The sequence below is a fragment of the Ursus maritimus genome, unplaced genomic scaffold (assembly GCF_017311325.1).
Source record: "Ursus maritimus isolate PB19 unplaced genomic scaffold, ASM1731132v1 scaffold_9, whole genome shotgun sequence".
NCBI classification, from domain to species: domain Eukaryota; kingdom Metazoa; phylum Chordata; class Mammalia; order Carnivora; family Ursidae; genus Ursus; species Ursus maritimus.
Window position 1 is genome coordinate 80218269 of NW_024427107.1, and position 17055 is coordinate 80235323.

A 17055-nucleotide genomic window follows, 5' to 3' on the forward strand; every position below is an offset into this window, starting at 1 on the left:
TATCCTTTTTTTCTGGGGATGAGGGGGAGCCTCTGGGGGGGCTGTCCGCACACGTGCTGTCTGGGCAAGGGGTGTGGCATGGGGCTGGAGAGGCTCCGGGCCCTTAACTCCGGGCTCAGCTCCCTGGAGCCGGCACTGGACAAGCAGGTGCAGGCGGACACCGTCCACAGCTGTCTGCACAGTGTCATGTCTGTGCTGCCTGAGCCTGAGGGGCAGGACGACCACCAGGAGGTAATGCACATGTCCGTGGGGGACAGCGGGCAGCCGCTGGGGTGGCGGGCTCACGCGTGTGGCTGGCGACCCGTCTCTTCCTAGTCCCTTTACCTGGACACCATGCACGCTCTTGAGGATTTGCTGACGAGCCTCCTTCGGCGGAACATGACCCCCCAGGGCCTGCAGATCATGGTGGAGGTGTGTAGTGGGTGTGCACTGCCCTGGGGGTGGGGGCACGGGGTGGGGGGCACCTCGCCCAGCAGCTGGTCCCTTGCCTACTTCTCCTGGCTCTCCCTGCCACGGGGGCACTGGGGATTTTGGTGCTCTCTGCAAGTGTGTGCTGGGGGGGGGGTGTTTGTGAGTTGGGGGGCAGCGCCCCCTCCTTCCTGGGCAGGTGTGCAGATGGGCTGAGCCCAGATGGGAGCCTGTACTCACCTCTCCTCCATTGCATGGCACTGGGATGGAGAGAGCCTGCAGGCACCCCAGGTGTGAGTTCCTGACCATCTAGGGCTATCCGGACAGCAGAGGGGGCAGGCAGTAGCCAAGCTGAGTCCCTCGCTGCCCTTCCCAGCGGTTGCAGGGGTGGGACTGACCTGCTTCTAAGAACAGCCTGTCCCTCTCTAGGCCTGGCTCACTCTGGGTCCACCTAGGGCAGCCATGTCTGTGGACAGGGACAGAGCAGGAGCTATAGCGGGTGACCAGCTCTGACCTGACCCACTGGCCCTCGCAGCCGGGAGGCTGGCCTGGTGGGGATGCTGACCTGCCCACGGTGCATAGGCTCCTGCTTCCCAGGCTAACCCCTGAGCTGGCACTTATGTGAGGCCCCTCTTCCCCAGCACCTGAGCCCGTGGATCAAGTCCCCGCGGGGCCACGAGAGGGTGCGGGCACTTGGCCTGAGTGCCTGCCTGCTGCAGTACTTCCTGGAGCACCTGCATGTCAGCGTGAGTGCCCAGCGGTGGCCCTACAGCCGCTCCCCTGCCCCGGCCCTGTTCCTGGGTCCCTTGGCTTGGGGACTGCTGGGTGTGGCGCCCATGTCCCAGAGCACCCTACCAGCTTCCTGGCTGGCCCTCCCCTGGCGGTTGCCCTGGGCTCATCCCACAAGTCCCACCGTCCCTTTCTGGAGCCGTGGACAGAAGACCCCTCGGGGCCAGGAACCGTCCTGAGGGCTGGCCACTCAGTCAAGTCTGATGGGCATCCTTGTCCTCGAGAGCCCGTGCGTTCGCTGGGATGATGTGTGGTGTGTCCCCTACACGAGGGGGAGGGTGATGGGGACTGGGGGTAAAAGAGGGTGAGGGCCCTTGAGGCAGGAGCAGCACTTTGGGCAAAGGCAGGGGAACCCGATCACATGGAATGTGGTGGAAAAGGCAAATATTGCAGAATGGCTGGAGTGGGTGGACAGGGGGGCTTGTTCCGACAAGTGCACGTTTATTATGTGTTTTAATATTTACTGAAGTGAAGGAGCGCTTGCTTTCAGAGGTTTTTTTTTTTTTTTTTTTTAAGATTTTATTTATTTATTTGACAGAGAGGCAGTGAGAGAGGGAACACAAGCAGGGGGAGTGGGAGAGGAAGAAGCAGGCTTCCTGCCGAGCAGGGGGCCAGATGCGGGGCTCGATCCTAGAATGCGGGGATCGATCCTAGAATGCGGGGATCATGACCTGAGCTGAAGGCAGACGTTTAACGACTGAGCCACCCATGCGCCCCGTGCTTTCGGAGTTCAACGGGTGTTCTTATAAGGTCATCAGTCTACGTGATTTTAGGATAAATTTGACACAGTCCTAAAATATTCCTCTTGTGATTTTGGATTTTGGTAGGGATTGCATGGAATCGATGGATTAATTTGTTGGGCAATAGCCTCTTTTATTTAAGATTTTTAATTAATTTATTTGAAAGAGAGAGGGCAGAGCAAGTGAGAACACGAGGAGGGTAAGCGGCAGACAGAGGCAGACTCCCCGCTGAGCACGGAGCCCGATGCGGGGCTCAGTCCCATGACCCCGGGACCATGACCTGAGCTGAAGGCAGACACTTGACCAACTGAACCATGGACGCGCCCTAAGAGCATCTTTTAACAATGGGTCTTTCCACGCAGCTCCCTCAGAAGCTGGGCCCACGTCTGCACACAGCCACGCATGCTGGCTTTAGAGGTTCTGTTGCTCTTGCCAGTGTAGCTTTTTTTGCGGTCGTGTTTACTAATTGCTTACTGTCGGGGTGGACAACAAGTATGGACTTGCACATACTTAGAGATGAGATCGTTTCTAAGATTCTTTTGTTAATTTCTAATGAGTTTTAGTTAATTCGGTCGTGTCGTTTACAGATGCTGATAATTCTGCCCTTTCCCCCCAGTACCTGTGCCTCGGAGCCCCTCCTGTCCTAGGGCTCCCAGAGCGGGGTGCACGCTGACGGCAGCTCCTGGTCTTTAGGGCTTCACTGGCAGTTACTTTGGATCGTGTCCTGGTAGCGCTGGTGTTTCTCGCGGTTGTTTCTCGTGTGTTTGTTAACACACCCAGGCTTTCATTCTTTACCTGGCCAGGTCTGCTGTGTGTCTCTTGCTGGTTTTTGCCTTCCATGGGTGCCTAGGTGGGCTTTTCCCACTCAAATTCTTTCATGGCCTGCTTCTCACATAATCCCAGTCCAACTAGAGTTCACCCTTGTGCGTGAGGTGACAGGTGTGTGCCCTCGCTGGGAGGAACAGCAGCTGGTCCCCCGAGGTGCTCTGCCCAGCACCCCAGTCTCCCTCGACTGGATACTCACTTCAGCTGGTGGCTGGGATAAGGGGCTCTCAGACAAGCCCTCGGAGGAATGGCAAAGCCCTGCACTTTCTTAAAGGAGCCTGTGCCTGGGCAGGGACTGGGTGGGGGAGACCATGGGGGCAGGTGGAGGCAGGAGACTGAGGGGTGTGTCAGTGATGCCACAAGGCCCAGGGCAGGCAAGGCCATTTGCTGAGAGCAGAGTGGGCAAGGCTCTGTATATGAGGAATAAGTCGAGGCTCTGAAAGATGGGACCGGGACCCAGCTAGGATGAAAGGAGATCTCTTGCAGCCTCTCACCTGACAACGGGACCTACTTTCTAGAGGAGAGAACTTCCCACACCTATCAGCCAGGATCAGCAGAGCCCTGCCCCCCTCTGCTGTCTTATGGGGACTCCCTCTTTATTTATTGATCATTCGTCTGTCTGCACACACCTACTTACCCCGCCATCCTCCTCCAGGGATAGGGTGGGGAGGAGCTTACCAAGGGACTGTCCTGTCCCTTGGTAAGTTCATTCCTGCCCACACCTGGGTCCAAGTGGGCTAGGTGGCACTTGCCCACCTCTGGCATCCTCAGGGTCCCAGTGCCCCTCTCTGGCTGTCCCCCCAAGTGTCTCTGCAGGACCCTCCCCATCTGCCTCTCCAGGCCCTGGTACCCTTCCACAACCTCGGCCTCCTCATAGGCCTCTTCTCCCCTCGGTGTGCGGACCTGTGGCCTGCCACCCGCCAGGAGGCTGTGAGCTGCGTCCACGCCCTGCTGTACCTGCAGCTGGGCTATGAGGGTGAGCCCTGGCTGGGCAAAGCTGCTGGAGGGAGGAGGGGCAGTCTGGGCCTTGGGGGCTGGGGAAGTGCCTGCCCAGCGCCACTCTCCATCCTGCCTCCGAAGGCTTCTCCCGTGACTACCGGGATGATGCGGTTGAGCGGCTCCTCACCCTCAAAGAAGGCCTCGTGCACCCCGACCCTGCCATCCTCTTCCACACCTGCCACAGCATAGCCCAGGTACATATGGGAGCAGCCACAAAGGACAGGAGGGGCCAGCACTGTCTGGGGCAGAGAGGAGCTCTCAGAGCAGCCAGTACCTTGCACGTCATGGGCTCTGCAGGGCGCTGGTGGGGGGCACCACGGAGCTAGTGGGCACGGCACAGACTGGGCACAGAGGCAGGTGTCATTCAGAGAATGAGCTGTCTGGCACTGCCTCTGGCCAGCACTGCTTCCCTCTCCCTGGGGTCTACCCTCTGAGGCCCAGCAGCAGGGGTGTGGTCAGGAGCTCAGTGGGACTCCAGGGAGCTGAGGAAGCTGCCCCAGCCTCCCCTGTAAACCCCCGTGTCAGGGCAGGGCTCGTCTTCCTTTTGGTGTCTGGAAATGGCCCTCGGGGATCCGGAGGCTGTCTGTTCTACGGAAGGAAGAAGGGGGGTGGTTACTCAGACAGCGGGAGGCAAAGACCCAGCCCTGGGCGAGTCCAGGTGGAGTGGCAAAGGTGTGTGTGGCTGGGGTGAGACGTGGCAGGTGTCCAGCCACCTTTCTGGCGTGGCTCCGGTGTGTGTGGTTTTGTGATCTCCTCCAGCCCGAGTGCTGCTTCTCCACACGCACCTGAGGCTCTGCTGTGCGGATCGGACGAGGAGGGGACTGTTGGGCGGGGTGTGCTGCCCTCTGCCCTTGACTCTAGCCTGGGGAGCTCCAGAGCGGCTGCACCCACCGAGACCCCTCCAGCCTCCCCCCACCCTCACCGGGCAGGAGGGGCCTCCAGCAGCCTGCTGTGACCGGCCCCCAGCAGCACAGTGACCGCCTTCCAGGGGCCGGGGTCAGGCAGGCCGTGGGGGCTGTGTCCGGGGCCTGGCCAGGCTTCAGTGTGGACGAGGCTCCTGTGAGAGCCAGCAGCCCACCCTGGCGCCGGGGACAGGGCAGGGAAGGCTGGAGGAGGGGCGTGAGCAGGCCGAAGAGGGGTCAGCCCCTCCGGGTAGCCCCAGACCCCGGGATGTTGGTCTGTGTCTGGAAGCGCGCTGGTCCCCACCCTCAGTTCTGACAAAACCATCCTCTTAGATCATTGCGAAGCGCCTCCCGCCAGAGCAGCTCATCAGCCTCTTGCTGACCATGTTTGAGGGGCTGGGAGACCCCGACAAAAACTGTTCTCGAGCAGCGACCGTCATGATCAACTGCCTGCTGAAGGAGCGAGGCAACGTGCTCCTGGAGAAGGTGAGGGCGCCGGGGCCTGCGGGGTGGGGCCATGGTGGGGGCGGGACCCGTGGCCGTGGGGGCGGGGCCTGTGAGTGGGGCCATGGTGGGGGCGGGACCCGTGGCCGTGGGGGCGGGCCTGTGAGTGGGGCCATGGTGGGGGCGGGGCCTGTGGGTGGGGCCACGGTGGGGGCGGGACCAATGGCTGTGGGGCGGGCCTGTGGGTGGGGTCAGGGGCGGGGCTGCATACGTTGGGGCTCCTGCGTCTGGCCCCGTTCTCTGCTCTGGCGCACTGCTCTGTCCCCTTGCCCTGCAGACCTGATGAGGACAAGTGTTTCTCTTCTGATTGAGGACAGGTTAGAATTTGGCACAAGTAACTGCTGAGAAATTGAGAGGAAGGGGGAAGGAAAGGGAAGATGCAGGGGTCAGGTATAGGGAGCCCTTTGGCGAGTGGGCACTGGCTGGGCATTCTGCTCCAGTACCCGGAGAGTCCCGCAGCCGGCTGGCCCAGAGGGGCTGTGCCCAGGACGCTCAGGTGCCATCTGCTCGCTTCCACCCGCACGCTCTCCCTGTCACCTCTGCGTCCTCTTGGTGGGAGTTCAGGTGGCTGTCTACGCAGTTCCCAAATGTGCATCGGCAGCAGCTCTGTGTCCACCGTGTGGACCGACGGGTCCTTGTAGGTCTGCGGCAGGCTCCAAGGGTCCGGGGGGCTGCTGGACTGCCTGCCCTGTGAATCCTTGAGAGGCAGACCTGTTTGCCTGGAAAGCAGACGAGTGGAGACACGAACTTGTCCAAAGTACACGGCCCTGGGAGTCCCCCAGACGTGCAGGAGCAGAGCATCCTGTGAGTTCCTGAGCCCCTGGTCCCCAGGCTGACACCCCAGAGGGTGTCGCCACCTCCAGGCAGCACAGAGCACGGCCTTCTAGAGATGAAATCACACCACCCGTGCCCTTGTGCCTCCCAGTGTTAACATGTGAGGTCATGCGTGTTGTTGCCTTGTTCAGTCACACTTCACTCGTTTCTGCGTGTGCTGTGGTTCACTCATCCGCTGGCCTCAGTTCCCAGGGTGGGCTGTCTTGATGGGAGCTGTCAGAGTCCAGGTCCTTTGGACATGAGGGTGCATATCTCTTGGGGACACACCTGTGGAAGGACTGGGGTCTGCAGGAGAGGCCTACGTGTAGCTGTCCCAGGTGGCCTTCCAGGCAGGGGACAGCTCACCTCCTGCCAGCAGCAAGGAGGGCTCTGGTGTGCCCCAGCGTTTCTGCTGGGTGCGTAAGGCTGCATGGAAGAGTTCAGTTTGCATTTCTCTGGTAGCTGAAGAAGTTGAACATATTTGTATGTATTGACTGGCTACTCAGGTGTCCTCCTTTGTGAAGACACCAGTGTCCTACCCATATTTCTTCTGGGTCGTCTGTACTTTTCTTCTTGGTTGTGGAAGTACTTTGTATATTCTGGACCCAAGTTCTCTGTTGGAGGTGGACACACAAACACCTTCTCAGGGATGAACAGGAATTTGCTGATGGAGAAGATAGAAGAGCACGGGGCAGGGCCATGTCACAAGGGAGCTGTGTGGTGACACCTTGTCTGGCACTCGGCAAAGGGCTGTGGTGGGTGTGGAGGTGTCGGCAGAGTCTGGACGTGGGAGGAGAGGCATGGCAGGAGTGGGGAAGATGACACAGCCACGATAGGGTTTGCTGGGTGAAGGTTTGGATTTTATTTTGCGTTCAGTGGGGCTCCCCAGGATTTGAGTGGTAGGAAGGTGCCCTAGTGGCTCCGTGTGAGTGAAGGGCGTGGACCACACTGGAGGCAGAGGCCGCCGGTGTTCCTGGTGTGTGCATATGGAGGCCACGTCCGTTTACCGGCTCATCTGTACGGGACACTCGAGCTGCTGCTGGTGCGAGTAGTGCTGTGAACGCGGGTGTGCGGTCTCTCTTTATGACCTCGCTTCCCGTTCTCCCCGTGAATACCCAACAGTGGGATTACTACATTGCGCGCTAGCTCTGTTTGCAGTTTTTTGAGGAACTGCCATGCTGTTTTGCACTCCCACCCAGAGTGCACACGGGCGCGTTTCTCCGCATCGCCACCAGCTCTCGTGACCTGTCTTTGGGGTTGTTTGGTAAGAGCTGTCCTGCTGGGCGTGAGCCGGCACTCACGGTGGTGGCTTCAGTTCCCTCACGATGAGTGACAGTGCACGTCTTTTGATGTGCTTGTTGGCCGTTCGTACGTTTTCTTTGGAGATACATCTGTTCCTGTCCTTTGCCCATTTTAAAATCCTGTTGTTTGATTTTTGTTGTTGTTTTTGGGTCGTAGAGTTCTTTATGTATTCTGGATATTAACACAGTATCAGGTGAATGATTTATGAATTTTTTTCCCATTCTGTAGGTTGCCTCTTCACTCTATTGATTATGTCCTTTGATACATAAAAGTTTTTTTGCTTGTTTTTTAAGAAAGCTCTGCACCCGGTGTGGGGATCGATCATGATACACCAGGAACTGCTCTACCAGCTGAGCCGGTCGGGCACCCCTCATGCGCGAAAGTTTTTAAGTTTGATGTATTCCTTTTTTTTTTTTTTTTTAATTTTTATTTACTTGTTTGACAGAGCACAAGCAGGGGGAGAGGGAGAGGGAGAAGCAGACTCCCCGCCGAGCAGGGAGCCCCATGCAGGACTCGATGCCAGGACCCTGGGGTCATGACCTGAACTGAAGGCAGACGCTTTACCAACTGAGTCGCCTCGGTGCCCCGATGTTTTTGCTTTTGTTGCCTGTTCTTTTGGTGTTATAGCCAAGAAATCATTGCCAAAGCCAGTGTCATGAAGCTTTTCCCTGTTTTTTCCTAGGAGTTTTATAGCTTTGGGTCCCACCCATTCGTGGCAGATCCGGGCTCCTCTCCACAGGCTCAGCACCTCGAGCTGGCGGGCCGGTGCTCCGGGTGCTGGTTTTTGCACAATATCCTTTCCAGCTCAGGGCCACAGACATGGCATTCCCCACGCCGCACCAGGGGAGTGGTGTTCCTAACTCCTGGGCTCATACTTTGTCTGTGGTGCGCCACTGTAGGCTCACGGGGGACACGGCACACCGGCATCTCGTACCCACAGATGCCATGCAGGCCACCATTTCCTTTCCTGCGCTGACAGACCTTGCAGGAGGACCTCCTAGAGACACCAGAACAGTTAGAGCGCTGGCTTCTCTGACATCAAATTAGGAGACGTGTGACTGGACCGAGCCCCCCGACTCCCACATGCGGGGTTCGTAAACCAGGGCATGTTGTAAAATTGAGTACAGAGGGCAAGACAGGACACCAGCTGCAGGCTCCAAACCTCAGTGCTGTTGGAAGTCAGAGAAGGGCCTTCTGTGGGTCACAGAGAATGTGCCGGGGGAGCCAAGGGAACAGGACAGACTAGACGTAAACCATGGGGCTCGTGCTGAGCCAGCCCTGTGGCGGAGTCACCCGTGGCCCAGCAGCTCCCCTCCTGGGCCCGTGCCTAAGAGGAGTGGAAACGGACGTCCACACGAAGACTCGGACGTGGACGCTCACAGCAGCATTACCCATAATGGCCAAATAATGGACACAACCCAAACGTCTATTGATAAACAGATAAATAAAATGTGTCCTACCCATACGACGAACTACCGTTCGGCAACCAAGAGGAATGAAGCCCTGAAACACACCACGTGTGGATGAACCTTGAAAACGTGGTACAGAGTGAAAGGAACAAGTCACCAAAGCCAAGTGGTGTGTGAGTCCATTCCTCTGGCGTCCAGAGCAGGCGAGTGCACAGGGACGGACGGTGGGTTAGTGCGGCCAGGGGCGGGGAGGGGGTTGCAGGTGGGGGTATCGAGGCAGTACAGCTACAGAGAGCAGGTTTCTTTGGGGGTGATGGAAATGTTCTCAGATGGACGGTGCCGATGGCTGCACGACCCTGTGAACTCCCTAGAGGCCGCTGGGCTGCAAGCCGCCGTGAAGAAACCACGGGGCAGGACAGCCTGGGAAGGGGTGGAGCTGCGGGGGGACGAGGGGCACAGGCGCAGGGCTGGTAAAAGGTAAAAGGCCAGGAACAGCCCGGAAGGTGTACGGCATGCAGGCCAAGCCCCACGTGGTGGGCCGTCGGAATGCAGACGCCCCGTCCTGGGACAGGACAGGCCTGGCTCACCGATGTCAGCCCCGGGCCGAGAGCGTCCGGCCCCAGGACCTGCCGTCACGCACACCACGTTCTAGCTGCTGAACAAGATATGCAAAAGCAAGGAAAACACCAGAGGAAATAAGCAGAGACGATACCACTGAGACAATTCAAAAGAAATACCTCCGACAAGACAAGTTGGGAAGGAGAGCCAGTACCACAGCGAGCGAAGGAGGAGAAGCAGCTCGCTCCCTTGTGCTGGAGAACTGGCCCGAGGCCAACAGACTCACCAGCATGAACGCGGGGGGCATGTGAAGGTCAACCCACAGCCGTGGTTGCAGCCGGGCACGCGTGTGTCCAGGCCAAGGGAGCGTGTTCAGCAGCGAGCTCAGACGGGGGTCCTGTGGATGTCACTGTGCCGGCAGTAACAGGACCCCCAGCCCAGCTGGTGTGGAAAACACCGCTCCTGGCTCAACACGTCCTCACTGCCGGAACTCCCCTTGGCCCCCGTGTAGGGGACGCGGTTTCCTGTGGCCACAGGCAGCTTCCGCAGACCTGTGGTGGGGCCTGGGGCGGGGGCCAGGGTGGGGGGCAGGGCAGGGCCCTGGCTGGTGGGGTGTGGAAAGGGCCCCCAGAGAGGGCCAGGTATGCAGGAGGGTGACCCTGGTGCAAGCGTGCTGTTTCAGAACTGGCTAACCCACTTTCTGTACCCAAAGTTGTAAAGGAAGAGTGCCGTCGTGGTCACAAGTCCTTTGAGAAGTGGCAGTGACAGCACCTCCCCCTGCAGCCCAGGTGGGGACCTCTGGCCCACCCCACCCTGGGCACATGGCCTCCCACACCCCTGCCTAGCCTTGTGCCCCACATGCCGTTGCAAGCAGGTGTGAGCCTGGTCCAGAACATTCCACCGTCAGCCGTGACCAGGCCCTTCTTGCTACTCCTGCGGCCCAGGTGCCCAGGAGGCGGGCGTGCACATGGTCCGCTGGCTGCCCCTGTCCAGGGGACTGTGTGCCTACAGCTGTCCTGTCTGCGGTCCTCTTAGACCGGTGTCTGCCAGTTGTGCAGCCCCCACAGTAGCAGATCACTGTGCTGGGGGCCGGCACTCCCTCCCCGGGGGCCTGGGGACCCACAGTGACAAGGCCATGCGCAGAATGCTGGGCCAGCTGGAGGCCCCAGACTTGCTGTGGGGCTGGGGCACCGGCTGCCCGCACCCGACGGCCCCTCTGGCTTCTGGGACAACAGCAGCCTGCCAGCCCTGCCCAGCCGTGTCCGCTCCCTGGTCCTCCCTGCCCGGCGCACTGCTCACCCCCTCGCCTGGCAAGGGCGGCCGTGAGTGCTGTTCAGGGCCCAGAGGCTGGGTTTCCCTGCCCAGGGGTAGGAGGGCCCTGCAGTTGGCCTTCTCCTCCCATGCCCTGCGTGCCCCACAGCCCGCTGCCCGGTGTGCACATCACGCCGCCTCCACCCCTGGCGGGCCTCTTGGGTGCTTGTCGCTTCCCACGTGAGATCTAGCTCCTCGTTCCAGGACCACAGTGTCTCCGCCCAAGGGTGCCAGGCTCTCACCTTCTCCTTTGGTCTGGTGGCCTGCGCTGATCCTGTGGGATGTCCCTCCCCATGACCCCAGCGAGTGGGGCTCACAGCCAGCCGCTCTGCCCGGGCCGCTGTGCTCTGATGGCGCTGGAATGGCTCTTGGTGCGGCTGTGTGCCTGGGGCCTGACCTCCGTGGCCCATCGCCCACAGGTGCCTGAGATCGTGAGCGTGCTCCGCACGAAGCTGCAGGAGACTCGGGAGGAGTACGTCCTGCAGGCCGCTCAGCACAGCGTGTACCTCCTGGCCTCCCAGCACTGCGCTGCCGTGGTGTCCAGCCTCCTGGGCAGCCCCCTGCCCTTTGACAGGTACGTGCACCTGCCAGCCTGCTGCGGGGGCTCCAAGCCAAGGATCAGCCCAGACACGGGACTTGAGGGCCCCGCCTGTCGCTAGCCCCTCCTGCATTCCGCGCCCCAGCTTGCCCTCTGCGGGGCGCGCGCCATCGCGTGTGAGCAGACTCCCTCCCCCGCTGGGGAAGGGTCCCCTGCTCGCACTCCCAGCTCTTGAGTTTCTGCCAGGGACCCTCGAAGGAGAGGGTCTCTCTCTGCTCGAGGCCTGTGCCCTCATCCTGCCTTCTCTGTTGGGAGAGGTCTCTGCCCTCCTGTGCTGGGCACCCCCCCGCCCCACGTGGTGGTCTGCGCGGACCCTGCCCCATGCGGCCGGCTGGTGCCGTCTGTCTGCACGGCGCACTCGCCTCTCCCTGACTCGCGTCAGCTGTGTCTTCGCTGAGGCCCTTGGAGGCGTGCTGCTGGGTGTGCACCTGGCCGGGAGGCCTCTCTTCCTCGGGCGCCTCCAGCGTTAGGGTGTCTCCTCTTCCGTCCTGTCCCCGTCAGCCTTTGTCCAGCGTAAATGGCCGCGTTTCCCCACTGTGGTGGCGGGAGTCCAGCCCCCCCGTTTGGGACTTGTCTGTCTTCCTTCTTCTTTCTTGATCTTTCTTGTCTCTTTTTCGCTTGACAGGGCCCTTTTTTATGAATTTGTTTTCCCCTGAATTAGTTCGGAAGTCATACCCCTGTTCCTGTTCTTCTAGTGGCTGCCCTGAGAGTGACCCCGTGTGTGTAGAGCCTGGCTCACCAGCACCTCCCTTCTGGCGGCCTGGGCCTTTGCACGTGGGGCTCCCTCCACCCCTCGCCATGGACACAGAAGGGCCTGGTCGTGGCCCCGCGGCCCGTCAGCGCCACTCGCATGTGCACCCACTGCTTTGCTCTTCGCTCATCCCCCCGCTTCTCCTTTCACGGAGGTGTCGCCGGCACCATCCGTGGCCCGGATAGGGGCAGGGAAGGTGTCCGCCCCCCAGTAGATGCCTGTGTGCCCCTTGCTCGAAACTCCCTGAAGTGCCCCGCCATCTGACGGCTGTCACCAGACGTGTGCCTCGCTCCATCTTGAACTCAGAGAATAGGATCGGTGTAGAGAGAATCACCCGGCATCTCCTCCGGCTTCCGTGACGAAGCCTTTGTCTCTGGGGTGCACGTGCTGTGGTACGCTGCACACCCCTCATTTATGCACGGGAGTGGGACTGTCCCAGCCCAGGGGTCTGTGCGGTGCAGCCGCGGGCCAGATCCAGCCGGCCACCTGTTTTTGTCCAAACTGAGCTCATGATGACTTGCGAGAATCCTATGAAATTAGAATCTATCCGTAAGGAAAGTTACTGGAACACGGCACGTCCGTTCACTTCCGCACCGGCATCCGTCGCTGCGTTTGCTCAGTGAGGGGAGAGCGACGGGTCCGCGGAGGCCACGTGCCGGCGGTCAGGAGCGCGCTGCTCGCTGCCCTGGATGCAGGTGCACGGGGCTCCCCATCAGCCAAGCCCCGTCCCTCCCCCGTGTCCCCATCCACGCCGCACGTCCTCACCTGCTGGCTGCGCGCCTCTCTCCACGTTGGCCACCACACCGTGCTCCTCGTGGCGGTATCTTGGCCTGTGTCGCTTTCCCTCCCCTGCAGTAGACCCTCCGGCGCTCCCTCGGTGAGAGTCCGTGGGCTCCAGCGTTGTGACCTGAAGTTGCATTCGCCCGGCTGCTCTCCTTGAATGTGGCCTCGCGTGGGGATCCTAGTTTGGCAGGACCTTCCGTGTGCAGAGGGTGACACGTCGCTGTCTCCAGACTCCTGCAAGATCTGAAGGAAGCCCAGCGCTGTCTCTGGCTGGCGTCTGCGCCTCGCGGGCGGGGGGCCGGGGCCTGTTGTCCTTTACTTGGCCGGCTGGAGTCTGTCCGTGCGCGCCTGGCATCCGTCCTGCACTTCCCAGCCTTTTTCTCTCGGAGACTATCCATCGTCTGCTTCACCTCTCCGTCCCTTGCGGCTCTGGCGCTGAGTTCAAGGGGACTTCTTCCTGTCGCCGTCCCCTCGTTGTGCGAGGCTGCGCTGAGGCGGCTCCGGATCCCCGTCTCCTTTCTGAAGTGCTGTGGCTGCTCTCTCCAAGTTGTTCTCGATTCTTAGAATTTCCAGTTCCCACTGGATGTTTGAAGCGTGTCGTTTCTCTGTGAGCACGTGAAGCGCGGTGGTTTTGGCGCGTTCGCGCTCACGGTGTCTGGTTCCTCCGGTTCGCTCCGGCCGTGTGCTCCTCGTTGCTCTGGAGGAGACGTGTGTAGACGCTTCCGAGGTCTGGAGGATGCCGCCTCCTCCAGAAAAACCCGTGTGCTTCCGGCAGCTCCCAGGGGGCCTCAGGCCGCCACAGTTCTCCCTGCTCTGTTGCCAGTTCTGCTCGCCACTCGGCTCCCAGACCCCCAGGGGCAGGGGTGGGTTTGTTGGGACGTGAGGTCAGGGTGCCGTTTCCCAGCTGGCTGGAGTGGAGGCTCGCGGGCGCATCCGGGGGCATGGCGCGGTGCTGGCAGTGGCCTGGAGGTGACTGGCCTTCTGCCCCACTCCAGCCACACCTGTACCCTGTGGCGGGCGCTGGCTGTGGAGCCCGGCCTCACCGCGCAGGTCCTGGGGCTGCTCCTGGAGAAGGTGAGCAGAGATGTCCCATTCAAGGAGACCCGGGCCTTCCTGCTGAGCAGTTCTCCGGGCCGCGTGGCCACAGTGCTGCCCCTGGCGGTGAGTGGGGCCCCGGGGCGGACGTGAGGGGCCCTGCTCAGCCTTCTGCCTGCTTGTTGAGAGGAGCCTGGGTGAGGGGCCGTGTTGCTGCTGGCGGGAGGACCCCACAGGTGGCCTGGGTGCCACCATCAGGCGCCTGGCAGCTAACGGGGGTGCCGGAGCCAGCCCCGCTTGGAGCCTGGGCTCGTAAAGGCCCCGCAGGTGTTGGTCCCCAAGGGAAACGACTCCGTTTCATCCCGTGGAAAAAAAGTAAGCCTGGCTTGGCAACGTTTTCAGCAGTAAAGCAGCTGTGAGAATTTCCTCCTCCTCCTGCCATGGAACCAAGCACAGATGGTGGGAGGCCTGTCCCCACGGGGGTCACACTGCCCCCGTACCTGCCTCCTGCCCGATGGCCGAGCGAGGCTGCAGCCCTTGTCCTGTCTGCACCCAGCCCTCCAGGGGGCTTCTCAGCCCTCCACAGGCCCGAGATCTCCACGGCACGTGGGGTGCATGCCAGTGGGGGCTGTGGGCTGGTCCGGTTTTGGGGTGCAGGGCCTAGCCTTCACCGTGGCCGGCCTCGTTAGGCCCCAGAGGGAGGGGTGAGTCTGAAGCGGCCCCTGTCCCCAGGCCACGTGTGCGCTGTACGAGGTCATGAGTGCGCTGGCGTCCGGGCCCGCGGTGCTCCAGCTCTACCCACAGCTGTTCGCGGCCCTCCTGCTACGCGTCAGCTGCACCGTGGGCGTCCTGCTGCCCCGGACTCTGCAAGCCAAGGAGAAGAGGGGTGCAGGCTCTGCTCTGGCCCCCAGGAGCCTCGAGCCATGCAGGTAACCGGGTCCTCACCTCCTGACCCCAGCACCGTTGCACGAGCACGTGTGCGCCTCTGGTGTGTGGGTGCGAGGCTGCCTGGCATCCTGGCAGCGAGGGACGGGGCAGGAAGGATGGGCCAGGCGTTGGGGGCTTGGCTCAGGAGCTGCTTTGTGCCTGGGGCGCTGGCACTTCCCCCGGTGATGATGGCCCAGGTCACAGTGTCAGTGCTGGGGGCGCAGCTCCCCTTCTCACCTCCTCCAGCAGGTCTGGGATGGGGGCTGGGGGGAGGCAGCTGCCACTCCGTGGGGGGGGGGGGGCTGGCTTCCAGGTGGCCTGTAGGGGCTTGTGGGACACTCAGGTAGGTCCAAAGTCCTGCCTCCTTTTGAAGACGGAGCCCTGGGGAGTGTTTGCAGCGCGGGTGGGGCGTGGGGTGAGCCCCACCTACGACGCGTGTCTGCCGCCTCAGTCCTCAGCTCTGGGTTCCCGCCCCTACCAAACTCCACTGGGGGCTCGCTGCCTCTCCCCGGGGCCGGCTTCCTGCGGTCAGACCTGCAGCCGTGCGGGGGCCCGGCACCAGCCCCACACCACTGGCCTGTGCGCCACCCTCCCTCGTGGCTCCTGCTGGGCTTTGGGGTCCTTGTGGTTTCTGTCCAGTGGGCCTGGTGCTGGGGCTGCCGCAGGCGGGTGGAGCTGCTCGCCGGGAGGGGTAGACAGAGAGCTTCGGCCTGCCTGTCCTGCTCTCTGGGCTCCTTCCTGGGCCCGCCGCGGAGGCACCTCAGGGCTCCAGACGACTGCCTGGGGTCACAGGGCCAACAGAGGAAGCCCAGTGACAGCTTAGGCCGCCTCCCCACCCACTGCAGGCACGCAGGGTCAGAGTGGCCCCCGGGGGGGGGGGTGGACAGGAGCAGCATCTGCTGCCCCCTCCCCACCACAGGGCTGCCCCACCACAGGAGCGGCTCGCGCCTTCTGGCAGAGGCCGTTCGCCAGAGCCGCCTGGGTCTGCGCAGACCAAGCGGAAAATGTGAATGGACTGGCAGACGCCACCGGACCAGGCCTGGGCCTGGCATGCCGACTCCACTCCACGGCCTGGGAGCTGTAGGCGCACAGGCCCCAAGCCCCACCGGGGGTGTCCGGCTGCCACCCCGGAGCTGAGTCGTGTGCAGGGCCAGGGACAGGTCTAGGAAGTCAGACCACGGGAAAGGCCACGTCCATAAAGATTCTGGGCAGCAGGGTGGAGGCCAGGAGGGCACCTCTCTCTAAGCTGTGAACGTACTTCCCGGCCAAACCTGCATCTCATCACTTCAGAAATGTAGCCAGTCGGAAGTGGCCCTAAAAGAGCCGTGCGGGTCACACGTCGAGCACCCACCGCCAGTGGGGGCCTGGCGGGAACCCCCCCCCATGACACCAGTGCCACAGCCGTTGCTGGGTCAGATCATGTGCACTGCCCTGGGGTCGGGGCCTCGCGTGTGAGGTGGCCGCTTGCCAGGGAGAGGTCGGCATCCGGGGAGAGGTGCCGTGGTCCCAAGGCCCTCCGTGTGTGGTTCCCACAGCCCCAGCGAGCGTTCTTTGGGCTACAGGCTTTGCCGTGAGGCTCTGCCGGGTGCCGGGCCGATGCGTGCTCTCGCCCGAGACCCAGGACCACGGCGTCCCGTCCCTGCTGACTGCCTGCTGGCAGCCGTGAATGCTTCTGCCTGATCGGGGAAGAGGCAGGTGCTAAATCCCAGCTGGGCCCCTCCTGCAAGGGAGACGGGGGAGGCAGGCGCCCGCAAGGCTGGGTGAGGGCGGCAGGGACCAGCCACACCTGCCGTCCCGCCCGTGGCTGAGTCTGTCGAGGGACTGGACATGCCCCATCCTGGCCTCGGGGCAGGGGTGTCCTCACCTGCACAGAGCCCCACCTGCCATCCCTTCCCTGGGCTCTGCGGCCTCCCGGGGAGGGTGTGGCTGTGCCCATGTGAGCAGGGGCTTCCGAGGTGCGGAACAGACGGAGTGGGGGCCCAGTTCTCGGGTGCCTGGCAGACCTTGCTCCACCAGCCGCCTACGTCGGCTCCCCCTGCCACTCAACCAACAGCCCCGCACAAGTCAGACCCTGACCTGCCTTTGGCTCCGCTTTTATTGATAACTTCCCGTGTTCTTTTCCTTCGTTTCTTAATTAAATGGAGGTCTTCAAGGCAAGTGAAAAACCGTGCAGCTTGTTACCCTAAAAGTGCTGTTGGGCCTCAGGGACACTGCCTGCAGCAAGCCCCCACCTGCCCGTCATGGCGGAGGGGTGGCTAGGCGTCTTAACAGCCTGAGACCAGAGGGTCCAAAGTCGCCTCGTGGTGCCCAGCTTGAGAAGCACGGGGAAGGCCTGAGGGGCCCCCCCGGAGAGTGCTGCTGGCAGGACATAGGCCAGGCAGCCCTGGGACAGTGCTCTCCC

General features: G+C 61.9%; 1 protein-coding gene across 2 annotated transcripts in view; it reads left to right on the forward strand.

Moving 5' to 3' along the window:
- The window catches only part of MROH1 (maestro heat like repeat family member 1), a 68599-nt gene that overhangs the window by 48342 nt on the left and 3202 nt on the right, over positions 1–17055 (forward strand). For both annotated transcript variants that reach the window (XM_040625719.1, XM_040625720.1), the window contains 9 exons: positions 120–231; positions 316–411; positions 1050–1154; positions 3603–3738; positions 3843–3955; positions 4997–5149; positions 10980–11134; positions 13688–13853; positions 14460–14656. In XM_040625719.1, coding sequence (XP_040481653.1) covers positions 120–231; positions 316–411; positions 1050–1154; positions 3603–3738; positions 3843–3955; positions 4997–5149; positions 10980–11134; positions 13688–13853; positions 14460–14656 — 1233 coding nt within the window. The remainder of the gene's footprint in view (positions 1–119; positions 232–315; positions 412–1049; positions 1155–3602; positions 3739–3842; positions 3956–4996; positions 5150–10979; positions 11135–13687; positions 13854–14459; positions 14657–17055) is intronic.